At 41.4% G+C, this 13,725-nt stretch overlaps 1 protein-coding gene across 1 annotated transcript in view; it reads left to right on the forward strand.

The window, feature by feature from the left end:
* Positions 1-13,725, forward strand: part of cc2d2a (coiled-coil and C2 domain containing 2A) — a 127,374-nt gene that overhangs the window by 29,562 nt on the left and 84,087 nt on the right. Inside the window, exons 8-9 of the mRNA XM_033025732.1 lie at positions 1,132-1,230; positions 5,512-5,616. Of these exons, the coding sequence (XP_032881623.1) occupies positions 1,132-1,230; positions 5,512-5,616 (204 nt within the window). The remainder of the gene's footprint in view (positions 1-1,131; positions 1,231-5,511; positions 5,617-13,725) is intronic.

Genomic DNA, 13,725 nt, shown 5'->3' on the forward strand with positions numbered 1-13,725 from the left:
TGTTCTCTACTCAGGAAGACCTTTGCCTGTATGTCTGCAGTTCCAGTCATGTATAATACTTTAAAAAATGATGAATGGTTTTGTATTTTGCAATAGAAATTGCCTCTTACTGTTCAGACAATTTAGCATTTTTTTTAAAGAACAGCTATTAGCCTTGTAGAAGATTTTTTTATGGCAGCCTTGCACAACTGATGATCCATTTATCTATGCCTCTGAAAAACTTTTTTAATTTTTTTTTATTACTCCAAGGTCTTTCCTTTTGCGTAAACATCTTTAATAGGAACTGTTTGTGTAATCCATTTGTTGCTCGATTGCTGTTTGTATATTTGAATCTGACAAATGGACACAGGTTCTCTGAACTTATGCGTAGGAAAGAACTGCAGATGCTGGTTTAATTTGAAGATTGACACAAAACGCTGGAGTAACTCAGCGGAACAGGCAGCATCTCTGGAGGGAAGAAATGGGTGACATTTCGGCTGATCTGAAACGTCACCCATTCCTTCCCTCCAGAGATGCTGCCTGTCCTGCTGAGTTACTGCAGCATTTTGTGTCCTTCTCTGAACTTATGTTGATTTGAACAATATTAAAGTTCTGATATTTCAGCATTTTACTACTGTAATATTAAGGTTTGTTTGCTTCTTTATACTAGTTTCCCATTTATGAACTAAATAACTATGCTTACAATTTCCATTAATGTTTTCCATTTTGAATTTAAATATTCAATATGGTCCAAATGTTGTTTATTGCATTAGTATTGAAGGAGATTGATGTCCATGGCTCTATTGAATTTAAGGTTAACTTGTTTAATTAGGCATAAAATGAAAAAATCATCTTTTAGATCCTTAAAATAATTGAAACTCATATTTAACCCTTAAATTCAATAGAGCCATTGGACATTCATCTCTTTCAATGCTACCGCTATAAACGTCATCTGGACCATTTGGGTGGACAGCTGTTGGCCTGGTGTGAAGCTGACAGACCTGGAACTATCAAACTGACACAAATGAGGATCAGCAACATGTTTTGTGGATACAAAGAGATGGTTTGCATTAGTCTTGCGACAAGGTTGAAGTGAAATATGTGAATGTGCATAGTACAATTAAAACTCCCATTTTAAAATACATTGTCTAGTCTAAGGCTCAAAGCGCCCTTCAGCAAGAGGAAGAGAGTGCCTCTCGGTATCCAACAGACCTCAGAGACCAATCATCAATCACTCAATTTGATACTGAGGTGAGAAAAAGCACTTTAATATGTTAGTCATTCATTTTAATATAAGCTTTATTGTCATTAATTTTATTAACTCATCCCATTCTTAGCTTTCCATTGGCTTGTGTGAAGGTGCACTCTTTTCCCTCACACAGAGTTACTGTACGCTCACATTACAAGGTTGTGCCTGTGTTTGGGGGTTGGTGTTGAGCATATCCATGATGTGGCCTGCCCAGTGTAGCTGACTGAGAGTAAATAGGGCCTCAGTACTGGAGCAGTTATCCTGAGCAAGAACACTGACACTGATTTGATTATCTTCCAGGGCAATGGGAGGATTTTGTGGTTGTTATCTTTGGTGGTATTTTTCAAGTGCATTAAAATGTTTGTTATAGTTAATCGAGGTGTCTGAAGCGTATAGGAGGACTGGGATCACTGCTGCTTGTTAGACCATGCGTTCTGTACACTGAGGTAATTATCTTCAGAGATAGAAACATAGAAAATAGGTGCAGGAGTAGGTCATTCGGCCCTTCGAGCCTGCACCGCCATTCAATATGATCATGGCTGATCATCCAACTCGGTATCCTGTACCTGCCTTCTCTCCCCTGATCCCTTTAGCCACAAGGGCCACACCTAACTCCCTCTTAAATATAGCCAATGAACTGGCCTCAACTACCTTCTGTGGCAGAGAATTACACAGATTCACCACTCTCTGTGTGAATTTTTTTTTTCTCATCTCGGTCCTAAAAGATTTCCCCCTTATCCTTAAACTGTGACCCCTTGTTCTGGACTTCCCCAACATCCGGAACAATCTTCCTGCACCTAGCCTGTCCAACCCCTTAAGAATTTTGTAAGTTTCTATAAGATCCCCCCTCAATCTTCTAAATTCTAGCGAGTACAGATCGGGTCCTTTTCAGAATGGCAGGCAGTGACTAGTGGGGTACCGCAAGGCTCAGTGCTGGGATCCCAGCTATTTACAATATATATTAATGATCTGGATGAGGGAATCGAATGCAACATCTCCAAGTTTGCGGATGACATGAAGCTGGGTGGCAGTGTTAGCTGTGAGGAGGATGCTAGGAGGCTGCAAGGTGACTTGGATAGGTTGGGTGAGTGGGCAAATGCAAGGCAGATGCTGTATAATGTGGATAAATGTGAGGTTATCCACTTTGGTGGCAAAAACAGGAAAGTAGACTATTATCTGAATGGTGGCCGATTAGGAAAAGGGGAGATGCAACGAGACCTGGGTGTCATGGTACACCAGTCATTGAAAGTAGGAATGCAGCAGGCAGTGAAGAAAGCAAATGGTATGTTAGCATTCATAGCAAAAGGATTTGAGTATAAGAGCAGGGAGGTTCTACTGCAGTTGTACAGGGTGTTGGTGAGACCACACCTGGAGTATTGCGTACAGTTTTGGTCTCCTAATCTGAGGAAAGACATTCTTGCCATAGAGGGAGTACAGAGAAGGTTCACCAGACTGATTCCTGGGATGGCAGGACTTTCATATGAAGAAAGACTGGATAGACTCGGCTTGTACACGCTGGAATTCAGAAGATTGAGGTGGGATCTTATAGAAACGTACAAAATTCTTAAGGGGTTGGACAGGCTAGATGCAGGAAGATTATTCCCGATGTTGGGGAAGTCCAGAACTAGGGGTCACAGTTTAAGGATAAGAGGGAAGTCTTTTAGGACCGAGATGAGAAAATCATTTTTTACACAGAGAGTGGTGAATCTGTGGAATTCTCTGCCACAGAAGGTAGTTGTGGCCAGTTCATTGGCTATATTTAAGAGGGAGTTAGATGTGGCCCTTGTGGCTAAAGGGATCAGGGGGTATGGAGAGAAGGCAGGGATGGGATACTGAGTTGGATTATCAGCCATGATCATATCGAATGGCGGTGCAGGCTCGAAGGGCCGAATGGCCTACTCCTGCACCTATTTTCTATGTTTCTATCATATTTGGCTGCCCACAGAAATTTGTATCTTTCTTAACTTTTCTCCATGTTGGCATGGAATCAAAAAAATGATGATATGACCTGGAAAATGACAAGCTGGTAGTTGTTTGCAATTGCATAAAAATAAGTGGGAAATGGTAACTAGGGAGAGAATGGGACACTTCAGAAACCAAAGTGATCATCTACGTAAGGAGCCCCAGGAAATGGGTAAGGTCCTCAATGAATATTTCTCCTGTTTTTACCATTGAAAACAACATGAAGACAAGCAAACTTCAAAAGTTAATGGAGATGTTATGAAGAAGTCTGCACTGCAGTTGAGGAAACGCTGGACATATGACTCTAATTATCTACTGGGTAAACAAACAGCACAATAAATTCAGCTGAGTTTGATCTGCTCTGGATTACAGTGGCCGCTTATTTTAAAATATGAACCTTTTAACCTGGCTCAGAGACTGAGTTTGTAATTCATTTAATAATTGTTGATTGTAAAGCATTAAGTAGCTTTGTTTATATTTCATAAAGAACATTTTTTTCTTGGTTAATAATCAGACCAGCATAAGCAATACTTTCTGCAGCGTCTGTGATAAGAAGATGCCAAGTCCTACAAATTGGAGTTTGGTGGAGGATATTAGAGCAAGAATTAAGACCTGGAGTTCAAGAGAGCTTATGTATTGATGCCTGGGGGGGTTGTTGCAGAATCCAGACGGTGTCAGGGAATCAACGGCCTGGGAGGAGATTATATCAAAGTGGGAGGAGAAAGCTAAAATGTTGTTGAAGGGACCTTGAGAATCCAGGCATGGGAGGTAGGAACTGCTTGCAGGGTCTGGAAACCATGAACCAGTAAGATCTGAGGGACAGAACTGTGAAGGAGGAGAGGAAGCTTTGTGGGAATGGAATGGGGGCTAGTGAGGTGAGAGCAAGGGTGTAGACAATGAATAACCTGAGGAAAGTAAGTAGGTTAAAGGAGCCCTGACTGAGGCAGTTTCACAGTGCCAAGCTGGATCTTGGTCAGGAAGACCACCTTTAAATTATGCAGAGTTAGTAGCACTATTAAACTTTTGTTCTGCCAGTGACCAATGCCAAATTTGTCTCCGAACAGCAAGGTCTAATTTCCTCATTAATGTGGAAAATGGTTCATTTGTGAAGCATGAAGTATGATTTCAAATTGCAAAATGCCATAACTTAGAAATTATCATAATTTTCCAGCCTTCTGGTGTAGAATTTGTGTGCGTCTCACCAAGGATTGTTCTGCCTGTCGTCAAGAGGTCAAGAGGTCAAGAGATTCAAGAGAGTTTATTGTCTTGTGTCCCAGATAGGGCAATTAAATTGTTCATGGTTCTTGCTGTGTTCAAATATGACTGTCCCTCCAGTGTCTCTTATATCTGAGGAAGGATGTGCTGGCTCTGGTAAGGGTCCAGAGGAGGTTTACAAGAATGATTCCATGAATGAGTGGGTTAGCATATCATGAGTGTTTGACAGCACTGGGCCTCTGCTCGTTGGAGTTTAGAAGGTTGAAGGGAAACCTTGTTGAAACGTTCGCAATAGTGAAAGGCAGAGATAGAGTGGATGTGGAAAGGATATTTCCATTGGTGGGAGAGTCTAGGACCGGAGGTCATAGCCTCAAAATTAAAGGGCGTTCTTTTAGAAAGGGGGTGAGGAGGAGCTTCTTTAGTCCAAGGGTACTCTGGAATTTAGAAGGATGAGAGGGGGTCTTATTGAAACATATAAGATTATTAAGGGTTTGGACACACTAGAGGCATGAAACATGTTCCCGATGTTGGAGGAGTCCAGAACCAGGGGCCACAGTTTAAGAATAAGTGGTAAGCCATTTAGAAAGTAGATGAGAAAAATTATCACACAGAGGGTTGTGAATCTGTGGAATTCTCTGCTTCATGAGGCAGTGGAGGCTAATTCTCTTTATGCTTTCAAGAGAGAGTTGGATAGAGCTATTAAAGATAGCGGAGTAAGGGGATATGGGGAAAAGGCAGGAACCGGGTACTGAGTGTGGATGATCAGCCATGATTACAGTGAATGGCGCTGCACCTATTGTCTATTGTCTATTAACCTGTAGAACTCATTGCCACAGAGGGCTGTGGAGGCCAAGTCAGTGGATATGTTTAAGGCAGAGATAGACATTTTTTAAAATCAGAACTGGTGTCAAGGGTTATGGGGAGAAGGCAGGAAAATGGGATTAGGAGGCAGAGATAAACCATGATTGAATGGCAGAGGAGTTAGACTTGATGGGCCGAATGGTCAAAAATCTACTCCAATAACGTGTGCGAACTTGTATGTAAAATGGCATAAGCATTTTTTCCAATGATAATACTTTAACTCAATGTTTTTGTCATCTGTTCAGGTTGATGAAGAATATGCGAAGAGACCAAGAGATGCTGAATCACCGATTCCTCCTCCAAGGGTTAGGTTTCGTGAGATAGCAAGTAGATTGAAGCCAAAACCAAAGGCAAGTCTTCGTAAACCAGTGGCACACTCTTTTTCTTCATGCATTGCATTCTATTTGTGCAAGATGTTAAACCAACTTTGGTTAAAGGTTCATCATCCTTAATTAGGTATTTTGAAGATAGATGATGCTTCAATGTGGCAGATGGCAAGATAAAGAAAATGCACAAGCTGTGATTAATATGGAGAGTTCATACAACATTCCTTACCCAGTCTATTGCCATGAGAGTGCTGGTGCACCAACAACCTAAATCTACATTGATGTTACAGATATCGGCCCTTGGTTTGATGTATTCTCTACAAATTTACTGGCAACAAAAATCCAAGTGGAAACTAAACTGTGAGGTTTCAAGCAATCTGCAACGGTTGGTAGAACGTGAGTGGGCAATGAAAGTGCTGGATAATTTAAGAGAATGGGAGGCTGTTCACTTTGATAGAAAAAATAAACACCATGTCCACCAAAATCTTGGAATTCAGAGAGATCTGGGCAGCTTTGTAATTGAAACAAGGAGAGTTATTGTGCAAGCACAAGTATATAGCAAGCAATTAGGAAGGCAAATGGTATGAATGCTTTGGAATAAATGAGTTAGTTATAAAGAATTGATGCATTGTATAGATCTTTTGAAGTACAACTTTTATAAGTTGTACTTCAAATGTACAAGTTTTTGTCTCCATTCTTAAAGTTATAACTGACGAAGACAATGCAATGAGATCATAGATGATCTGCAACGCAACTTTGTGGTTATCCAAGTTTCTGTCACTGACTACATTTCCAAACTTCACTCCTGAGAGGCTTGGCTTTCATTTTTAAACAATGCTGTCTTGTTCTGTTTTTCCAACCAGCAGAAGTGGATTTACTCTATCAACTCAAGACAAGACTCAAAAATGTTTAATCGTCAAATATACCTGGAGTGGAACAATGAAATTCTTCCTTGCTGTGACTTTAACAGGCATATTAAATCAACAACGTTGTAAATAAAAATACAGTAAATTATCAGTTATACTATCTAACCAAACAATAGTGCAAGGCAAATTATGTAGTGCACTTTGTAGTGTGGTGCTGAGGTAGGGTTTTGATTAGTGTTGTGCAGATATAATGAGCAATTAGGAAGACAAATGGTATGTAGCTGAATTGTGAATGGTTTGGAATAAAAGAGCTGATGGGAGGAAGCTATTCTTGAACTGAGAGGTAACTGTTCTCAGGTTCCCGTACCTTCTTCCCAATTGTAGCAGCGAGATGAGAGTGTGGCCAGGATGGTGTGGGTCTTTGATGATACTAACTGCCTTCTTGAGGCAGCACTTCCTGTAGATCCTTTGATGGTGGGATGTCACTACTCCTGATGGAATGGTCAATGGTCATCACTTTCTGCAACCCCCGATATTCTGGGGCATTCGAGTTACTGAACCAGGCCATGATACAACCAGTCATTAGGCTTTCCACCATTCACCAGCAGAAGTGTGATAGAATATTTGGTGATATGCCAAATCTCCTCAAATTTCTGAAGAATGTTATCAGTTTCCTGTAATATCTTGTTCTTTTGAATCAAAGCCAAACTGTGCACCGAATGCAATCAAAGCTTCAATCTTTATCATTCTGATGAATCTGCAACATATGGCATGGGTAGGAAAGGGCAGAGAACCTGCAAAATGAATAAAGGGAATTAGGCCAACCAGCAGAAGTGTAGGGAGGAACTGCAAATGCTGGTTTAAACTGGACTGACACAAAAAGCTGGAGTAACTCAGCGGGTCAACCAGCATCATTGGGGAAAAGGAATAGATGACGTTTCTGGTCGAGACTCTTCTTCAGACTGAGTCAGGGGATAGTGAAACGAGAGATGTAGCCGGTACTTAGGACAAATGAATGGAAGAAATGTAGAAGGCAATGATGATCACGTAAATGCTGAGTCCACACTGATCCATTTTTGGCTGTAGGATAGTGATTTAAGAGTTATGCAAGCAACAAAACTCAGCAGGACAACAGTAAAACTAGAATGATTAGGGTCGGGGATGGACGGAGAGGTAGGGGATACAAGGGTTACTTGAAGTTAGAGAAATCAATATTCATACTGCCAGGTTGTAAGCTGCCCAAGCGAAATATGAAGTTCTGTTCCTCCAATTTATGTTTGGCCTCACTCTGACGATGGAAGAGGCCTAGGACCGAGAGGACAATATGGGAATGGGAAAGGGAATTAATATGTTTGGCAACCGAGAGATCAGGTTGGCGAGGCGGACTGAGCAGCCTGTCGATGACATTTTAATGATCAAGGAAAAAGGACTCGTAAGTCTCATCAGTAAATTTGAATACGCTGAGTGATTATATCATCTGTGCTGTTTCTAAAAGTTATCAGTGGGTAGTTTCCCAACATAAATTGTTTGGGATACATTCATTGTATCTCCTCTAAATTAATGATTTGCCCACTTCCACTAATCTCTATCACCTTCTGCTCACACCATTTCATTTTCCACTCAAACTTTTGCCGTTAATCCAGCCTATTGATCATTAGTTTGCAATTTTATGTGAGGAACATTAAATTAAATGAGGGGTGATCTTATAGTGGCATCCAAAATCATGAGAGGAATAGATCGGGTAGACGCACAGAGTCCTTGCCCAGAGTAGGGGAACCAAGAACCAGAAAACATAGGTTTAAGGTAAGGGGGGAAAGATTTAATAGGAACCTGAGAGGTAACCTCTTCTCACAAGGGGTGGTGGGTGTATTGAACAAGCTGCCGGAGGAGCTAGTTGTGGCAGGTACTATCGTAATGTTTAAGAATCATTTAGACAGGTACATGGATAAGACAGGTTTAGTGGGATATGGGTCAAACGCAGACAGGTGGGACGAGTGTAGATGGGACATGTTGGCCGGTGTGGGCAAGTTGGGCTGAAGTACCTGTTTCCACATTCTATGGTTCTATAACTTAGTCAAGTATGTCCTAGCATTTAATATAAAAGACTGCATTAGACATGCTGATGAGATGTCCTCAACCTGAAACATTAAATATTTTTCTCTCTCCATTGATGCTGCTTGACCTGCACTGGATGTATACATTTAAGATTTCCAGAATCTGCAACATTTTGATTTTAGACAAATCTTTGCCCCATCCTCTACTTTAATTAGATCTTCAAAACATTAATTTAGGTTTGTCAAGTATATACAGCCTTCAATTCTATCTTGATACTCAAATTCAAGGTACATTTAGTGTCACATACAGCAATTGGTACAGTGAGATTTGAGTTACCATACAGCTATACGAATAAAATGAACACAACACATGATAGAGTTTAATATGAACATCCCCACACAGCGGTATCAACGTTTTCCACTGTGAGGGAAGGCAATAAAGTTCAGTCATCTTTTTCTTTGTTCACCCGTGGTCGGGGCCTTTGATCCCTCCGCAGTCGCCGCTACGATGACCCGATATTCAGGCCCTTTCGACGGGATGATCGGAACTCCGGCGTCGGAATGGAAGAAGATTCTCAGCAGCTTGGACTTACCGAATTGGCCGCTTCCTACCGGAGACCACGGCTCCCGAAGTCCACGGGACGAGCTGCGCGGAAATTCAACACGGGTGACGTTCGGCAAAAGATCCCAGGACTCCGCGATGTTAAAGTCAGCGCCGCCTGTGGCTAGAAGCTTTGTAGACCACAGCTCCATGGTGTTCAAGTCAGCAGGCCCAACACTCTGGAGCTTCAACACAGGCGATCCTCGGTAAGGCATCGCCTGCTCCGCGATGGAATTCAGTGCTGCGCCGCCGCTGAAGCTCCGGCAGGAAAGGCCGCACCAATCCAGTTGGTAGGCCGCGGGGGGGGGGGGGGGGGGGGGGCAAATATGCGATTCGGAGAAAAGACGCATCTCCGACCAGGTGTGACTGAGAAACGGTTTCCCCCTATTTTCCCCCACCCCCCCCACATAAAAATGACTAAGAAACCTTTAAATACTTTTAGACATACTAAAAATAACAAAAAAGGGTGAAAGGAGGAACGGCTGCTGGCGAGGCTGCCACACTTGATGGCGCCACCTGATGGATACTCACTGATGAACCAAAAACATTCAAGGTCTTTAGTCAGTTTCACTTGGTCTTTAATCTTAATCAAAAAGCAAAGTCATGGATTGATAGGTGTCATTGATAATTTGGTCCATTTTGCAACTTCATTTACAATTTTAGCATCTGCTCTTTCGTTTCCATATAAAAACTCATTGGTATACTGTTGCAAATAAAAGAAAGTTTCCTGTTATAGTGTATTCAATTGAGTGGTTCCAGATGGTGACGCTTTAGTTGCCAAATTCAGATTTTTCAGTTAACAGTGAAATTGGATGTTTGCTTGTTACCAGATTTACTTGGGGTGATGTAATCTTAACCTTCAGTAATGATATTAGCATTCAATTGTCCTTGAACATTTGTAACCAATTTTGTAAAACATTGCTTAGAACACTTCTATAATTTGTTAGATCGTGGAACATATGAAGAAATGTTTTTATTCACTGTGAAGTGGACAGATTTATCACATACAATTAGATCATAACACTATTATCATACCTTCCTTATTTGTAATGTGGAATAACCACAAATATGTGCTTAATAAATGTTATCCTATCTGTGTTTGCTGAATTATTATTGTTAGTTCAATCCTGGCTTCTGGTGTTGTCTGCAGCGAGTATGTGTGTGATCGTGTGGGTTTACTGTTTCTCCAGTTTCCCCCCATATCACCAAATTATGTGTAGTGGGTGGTTAATTGTTTAGGTTATATTGGCCCTGCTGTGTGGGTGATTGGGGATGGAATTGATAGAAATGTTTTATAAATGGGTGCTCAATGGTCAACACAGATTCAGTGATCTGAAGGGTCTGTTTCTGTGCAGTCTGGTTTTGTGAAGGAGAGATCCTGCCTGACAAATCTGCTGGATGGAGTTTTTTGAAGAAGTAAATAGCAGGACATACAAAGGAGAGTCCATAGATGTTGTTTGCTAGATTTTCAGAAAGCATTTGTTAAGGTGCCATATGTGAGGCTGCTGTGGAAGATGAGAGCCCATGGATTCAATGGGCAGATACTAGCATGGATGGCAGGTTGGCTGGATGGCAGAAGGCAAAGAGTGTTAATAAGGGTTTTTTTTCCGATTGGCTGCCAGTATCTAGTGGAGTTCTGCAGGGGTCAGTGCTAGGGGCGCTACTCTTCACGTTGTATGTTAATGATTTGGATGAGAGGATTGAAGCCTTTTGCAGTTTGCAGATGATACGAAAATAGATGGGCAGATTGCGTGGAGAAAGCAGGAACTCTTCAGAAGGACTTGGACAGGTTGGGAGAGTGGGAAGAGAAGTGGCAGATGGAATATAGTGTACCAAAGTGTGGAGTCATGCATTTTGATAGTAGGAAAAAATTAGACTATTTTCTAAATACGGAGAAAACCTAGAAATCGGAGGTGCAAAGGGACTTTGGAATGCTGGTGCAGGATTCCCAAAAAGTTAATTTGCAAGTCAAATCAGTAGTAAGGAAGGCAAACACAATGCTGGCATTTATTTAAAGAGGGCTGGAATACAATTACAGGGATGTAATGCTGAGTCTCTATAAGGCACTGGTCAGGCTGCATTTGGAGTATTGTGAGCGGCTTAGGGCACCATATCTGAGGAAGGATGTACTGGCTCTGGAGAGGGTTCAGGCTACGAATGATCCCAGGAAAGAGTGGGTATCATATGATGAGCGTTTGATGGCACTGGGCCTGTACTTGCTGGACGTTAGAAGGATGAGGGGCAAACCTCATTGAAACTTAACAAATAGTGAAAGGCTTGGACAGTGGATGTGGAGAGGATGTTTTCACTAGTGGGAGAGTCTAAGTCTGGAGATCATAGGCTCAGAATTAAAGGACATTCCTTTAGGAAGGAGATGAGGAGGAACTTCTTTAGTCAGAGGGTGGGAAATCTGTGGAATTCTTTGCCACAGAAGGCTGTGAAGGTCAAGTCAGTGGGTATTTTTAAGGCAGAGATAGATAGATTCTTGATTAGTATGGGTGTCAGGGATTATTAGGAAAAGGAAGAAGGATGGAGTTAGAAGGGAGAGAAAGCCATGTTTGAATGGTGTAGTAAACTTGATGGGGCCGAATGGCCTAATTCTGCTTCTATCACATGATATACTCCCAATGTTCATAAAATATGGTAAAGAGATTTTAGCACAGGTATGAGAGTATAATTTCAGACTTATTCAAGTCCTGTCAGCTTTTTGATGGATTGAAATGGGTCATTTGGCCCATCATCCATGCCAACCCATTCACACTAGTTCTATGTTATCCCACTTCCACATCACAGTGCACACTAGTGGAAATTTACAGAGGCCAATTAACCAACAAACCAGCATACATTTGGGATGTGGGGGGAAACTAGGAAACCCAGAGAAAACCCACACAGTCACAGGGAGACTTGCTAACTCCATACAGACAGCACCTGAGGTCAGGAATAGTTGTATATTAATTGTATATTGACTCGGGGCATAAATGTTATCAGAATACTTTTTTTTAGACAATCTATCCTATACAATAAAATATTGGAGGCATATGTCAGTAGAATATATTTGGACCAGGATGTGGGAAGCTTTAATGTATGCATAATTTTTTTCATTGGTTTGTTTGAAAGGTGGTTTTAATTAAGCCTTTGTGTTAGAATGAATACCATTTACCAAGATTGATTATTGTTTACTACAGTATTAATAACAGATGGATAGATGTGATTTATTTTAACATTGTTAATTTTTGTGTTATGGGTAGACCGCATCTCTCAGATTATATTCCAGTTAAGGTTTTTCACACAGAGAGTGATGAATCTCTGGAATTCTCTGCCACAGAAGGTAGTTGAGGCCAGTTCATTGGCTATATTTAAAAGGGAGTTAGATGTGGCCCTTGTGGCTAAAGGGATCAGGGGGTATGGAGAGAAGGCAGGTACAGGATACTGGGTACACAAAAATGCTGGAGAAACTCAGCGGGTGCAGCAGCATCTATGGAGCGAAGGAAATAGGCGACGTTTCGGGCCGAAACCCTTCTTCAGACAGGATACTGAGTTGGATGATCAGCCATGATCATATTGAATGGCGGTGCAGGCTCGAAGGGCTGAATAGCCTACTCCTGCACCTGTTTTCTATGTTTCTATGTTTCTAAGACCATAAAACATAGAAATAGAATTACGTCATTCGGCCCATAAAGTCTGCTCCCACATTCAATCATGGCTGATGTTTCTCCCTCTCAACCCCATTCTCCTTTTTCTCACCATAACCTTTGGTGCCCTTGTTAATCAAGAACCTGTCAATCTCTGCTTTTAAAATACCCAATGTCTTGGCCTCCACAGCCATTTGTGACAATGAATTCCACAGATTCATCACCCTCTGGCTAAATAAATTCCTCCTCATCTCCATTCTAAAGGTACATCCTGTTATTTTGAGGCTATGCCCTCTGGTTGTTGACTCTCCCATTATTGGAAACATCTTTTCCACATGTCCACTCTATCAGAGCCTTTCATTATTCAGTGGATTTTAATAAGATCCCCGCCTCATCCTTCTGAATTCCAGCGAGTACAGGCCTAGAGCCTTCAAATGCTCCTCATATATTAACCCAATCATTCCTGGTATCATTCTTGTAAACCTCCTCTGGACTCTCTCCAACACCAACACATCCTTCCTCAGATATGGGGCGCAAAACTGCTCACAACTGTCTTTCATGCAGTGGAATGGAATTTGTTGACTGTTTCCTTTGCTGATGTTGTGCAACAGTGGTTTTGTATTGCTAATGGAAACTATAGAAGTCATGATTTTTGAGGCAAAGTGAATAGTACAGATACTGGTTTTGACTGATATGCATAATTTTGCATTTAATCTTTTTTTGAACAAATAACATCAAAACTTTGCAAATGTAATAAGTGCATGGTATATTTCTATACAACGTAGAAGGAGGTCACTTGTCTATGGCAGCTCTCAGAGATATTTCATTTGCTCACTTTCTGTAACATATTCTCTCAAGTTTCCTCCCCCCTCCTCCCCGATGCTCTGGGATAGTTTAGCGTAGACAATTATCCTAACTGCTACAGTGGCGCAGCGGTAGAGTTGCTGCCTTACAGCTCCAGAAATCTGGGTTACATCCTG

This window comes from Amblyraja radiata, chromosome 1 (genome assembly GCF_010909765.2).
Source record: "Amblyraja radiata isolate CabotCenter1 chromosome 1, sAmbRad1.1.pri, whole genome shotgun sequence".
In the NCBI taxonomy this organism is placed as follows: Eukaryota; Metazoa; Chordata; class Chondrichthyes; order Rajiformes; family Rajidae; genus Amblyraja; species Amblyraja radiata.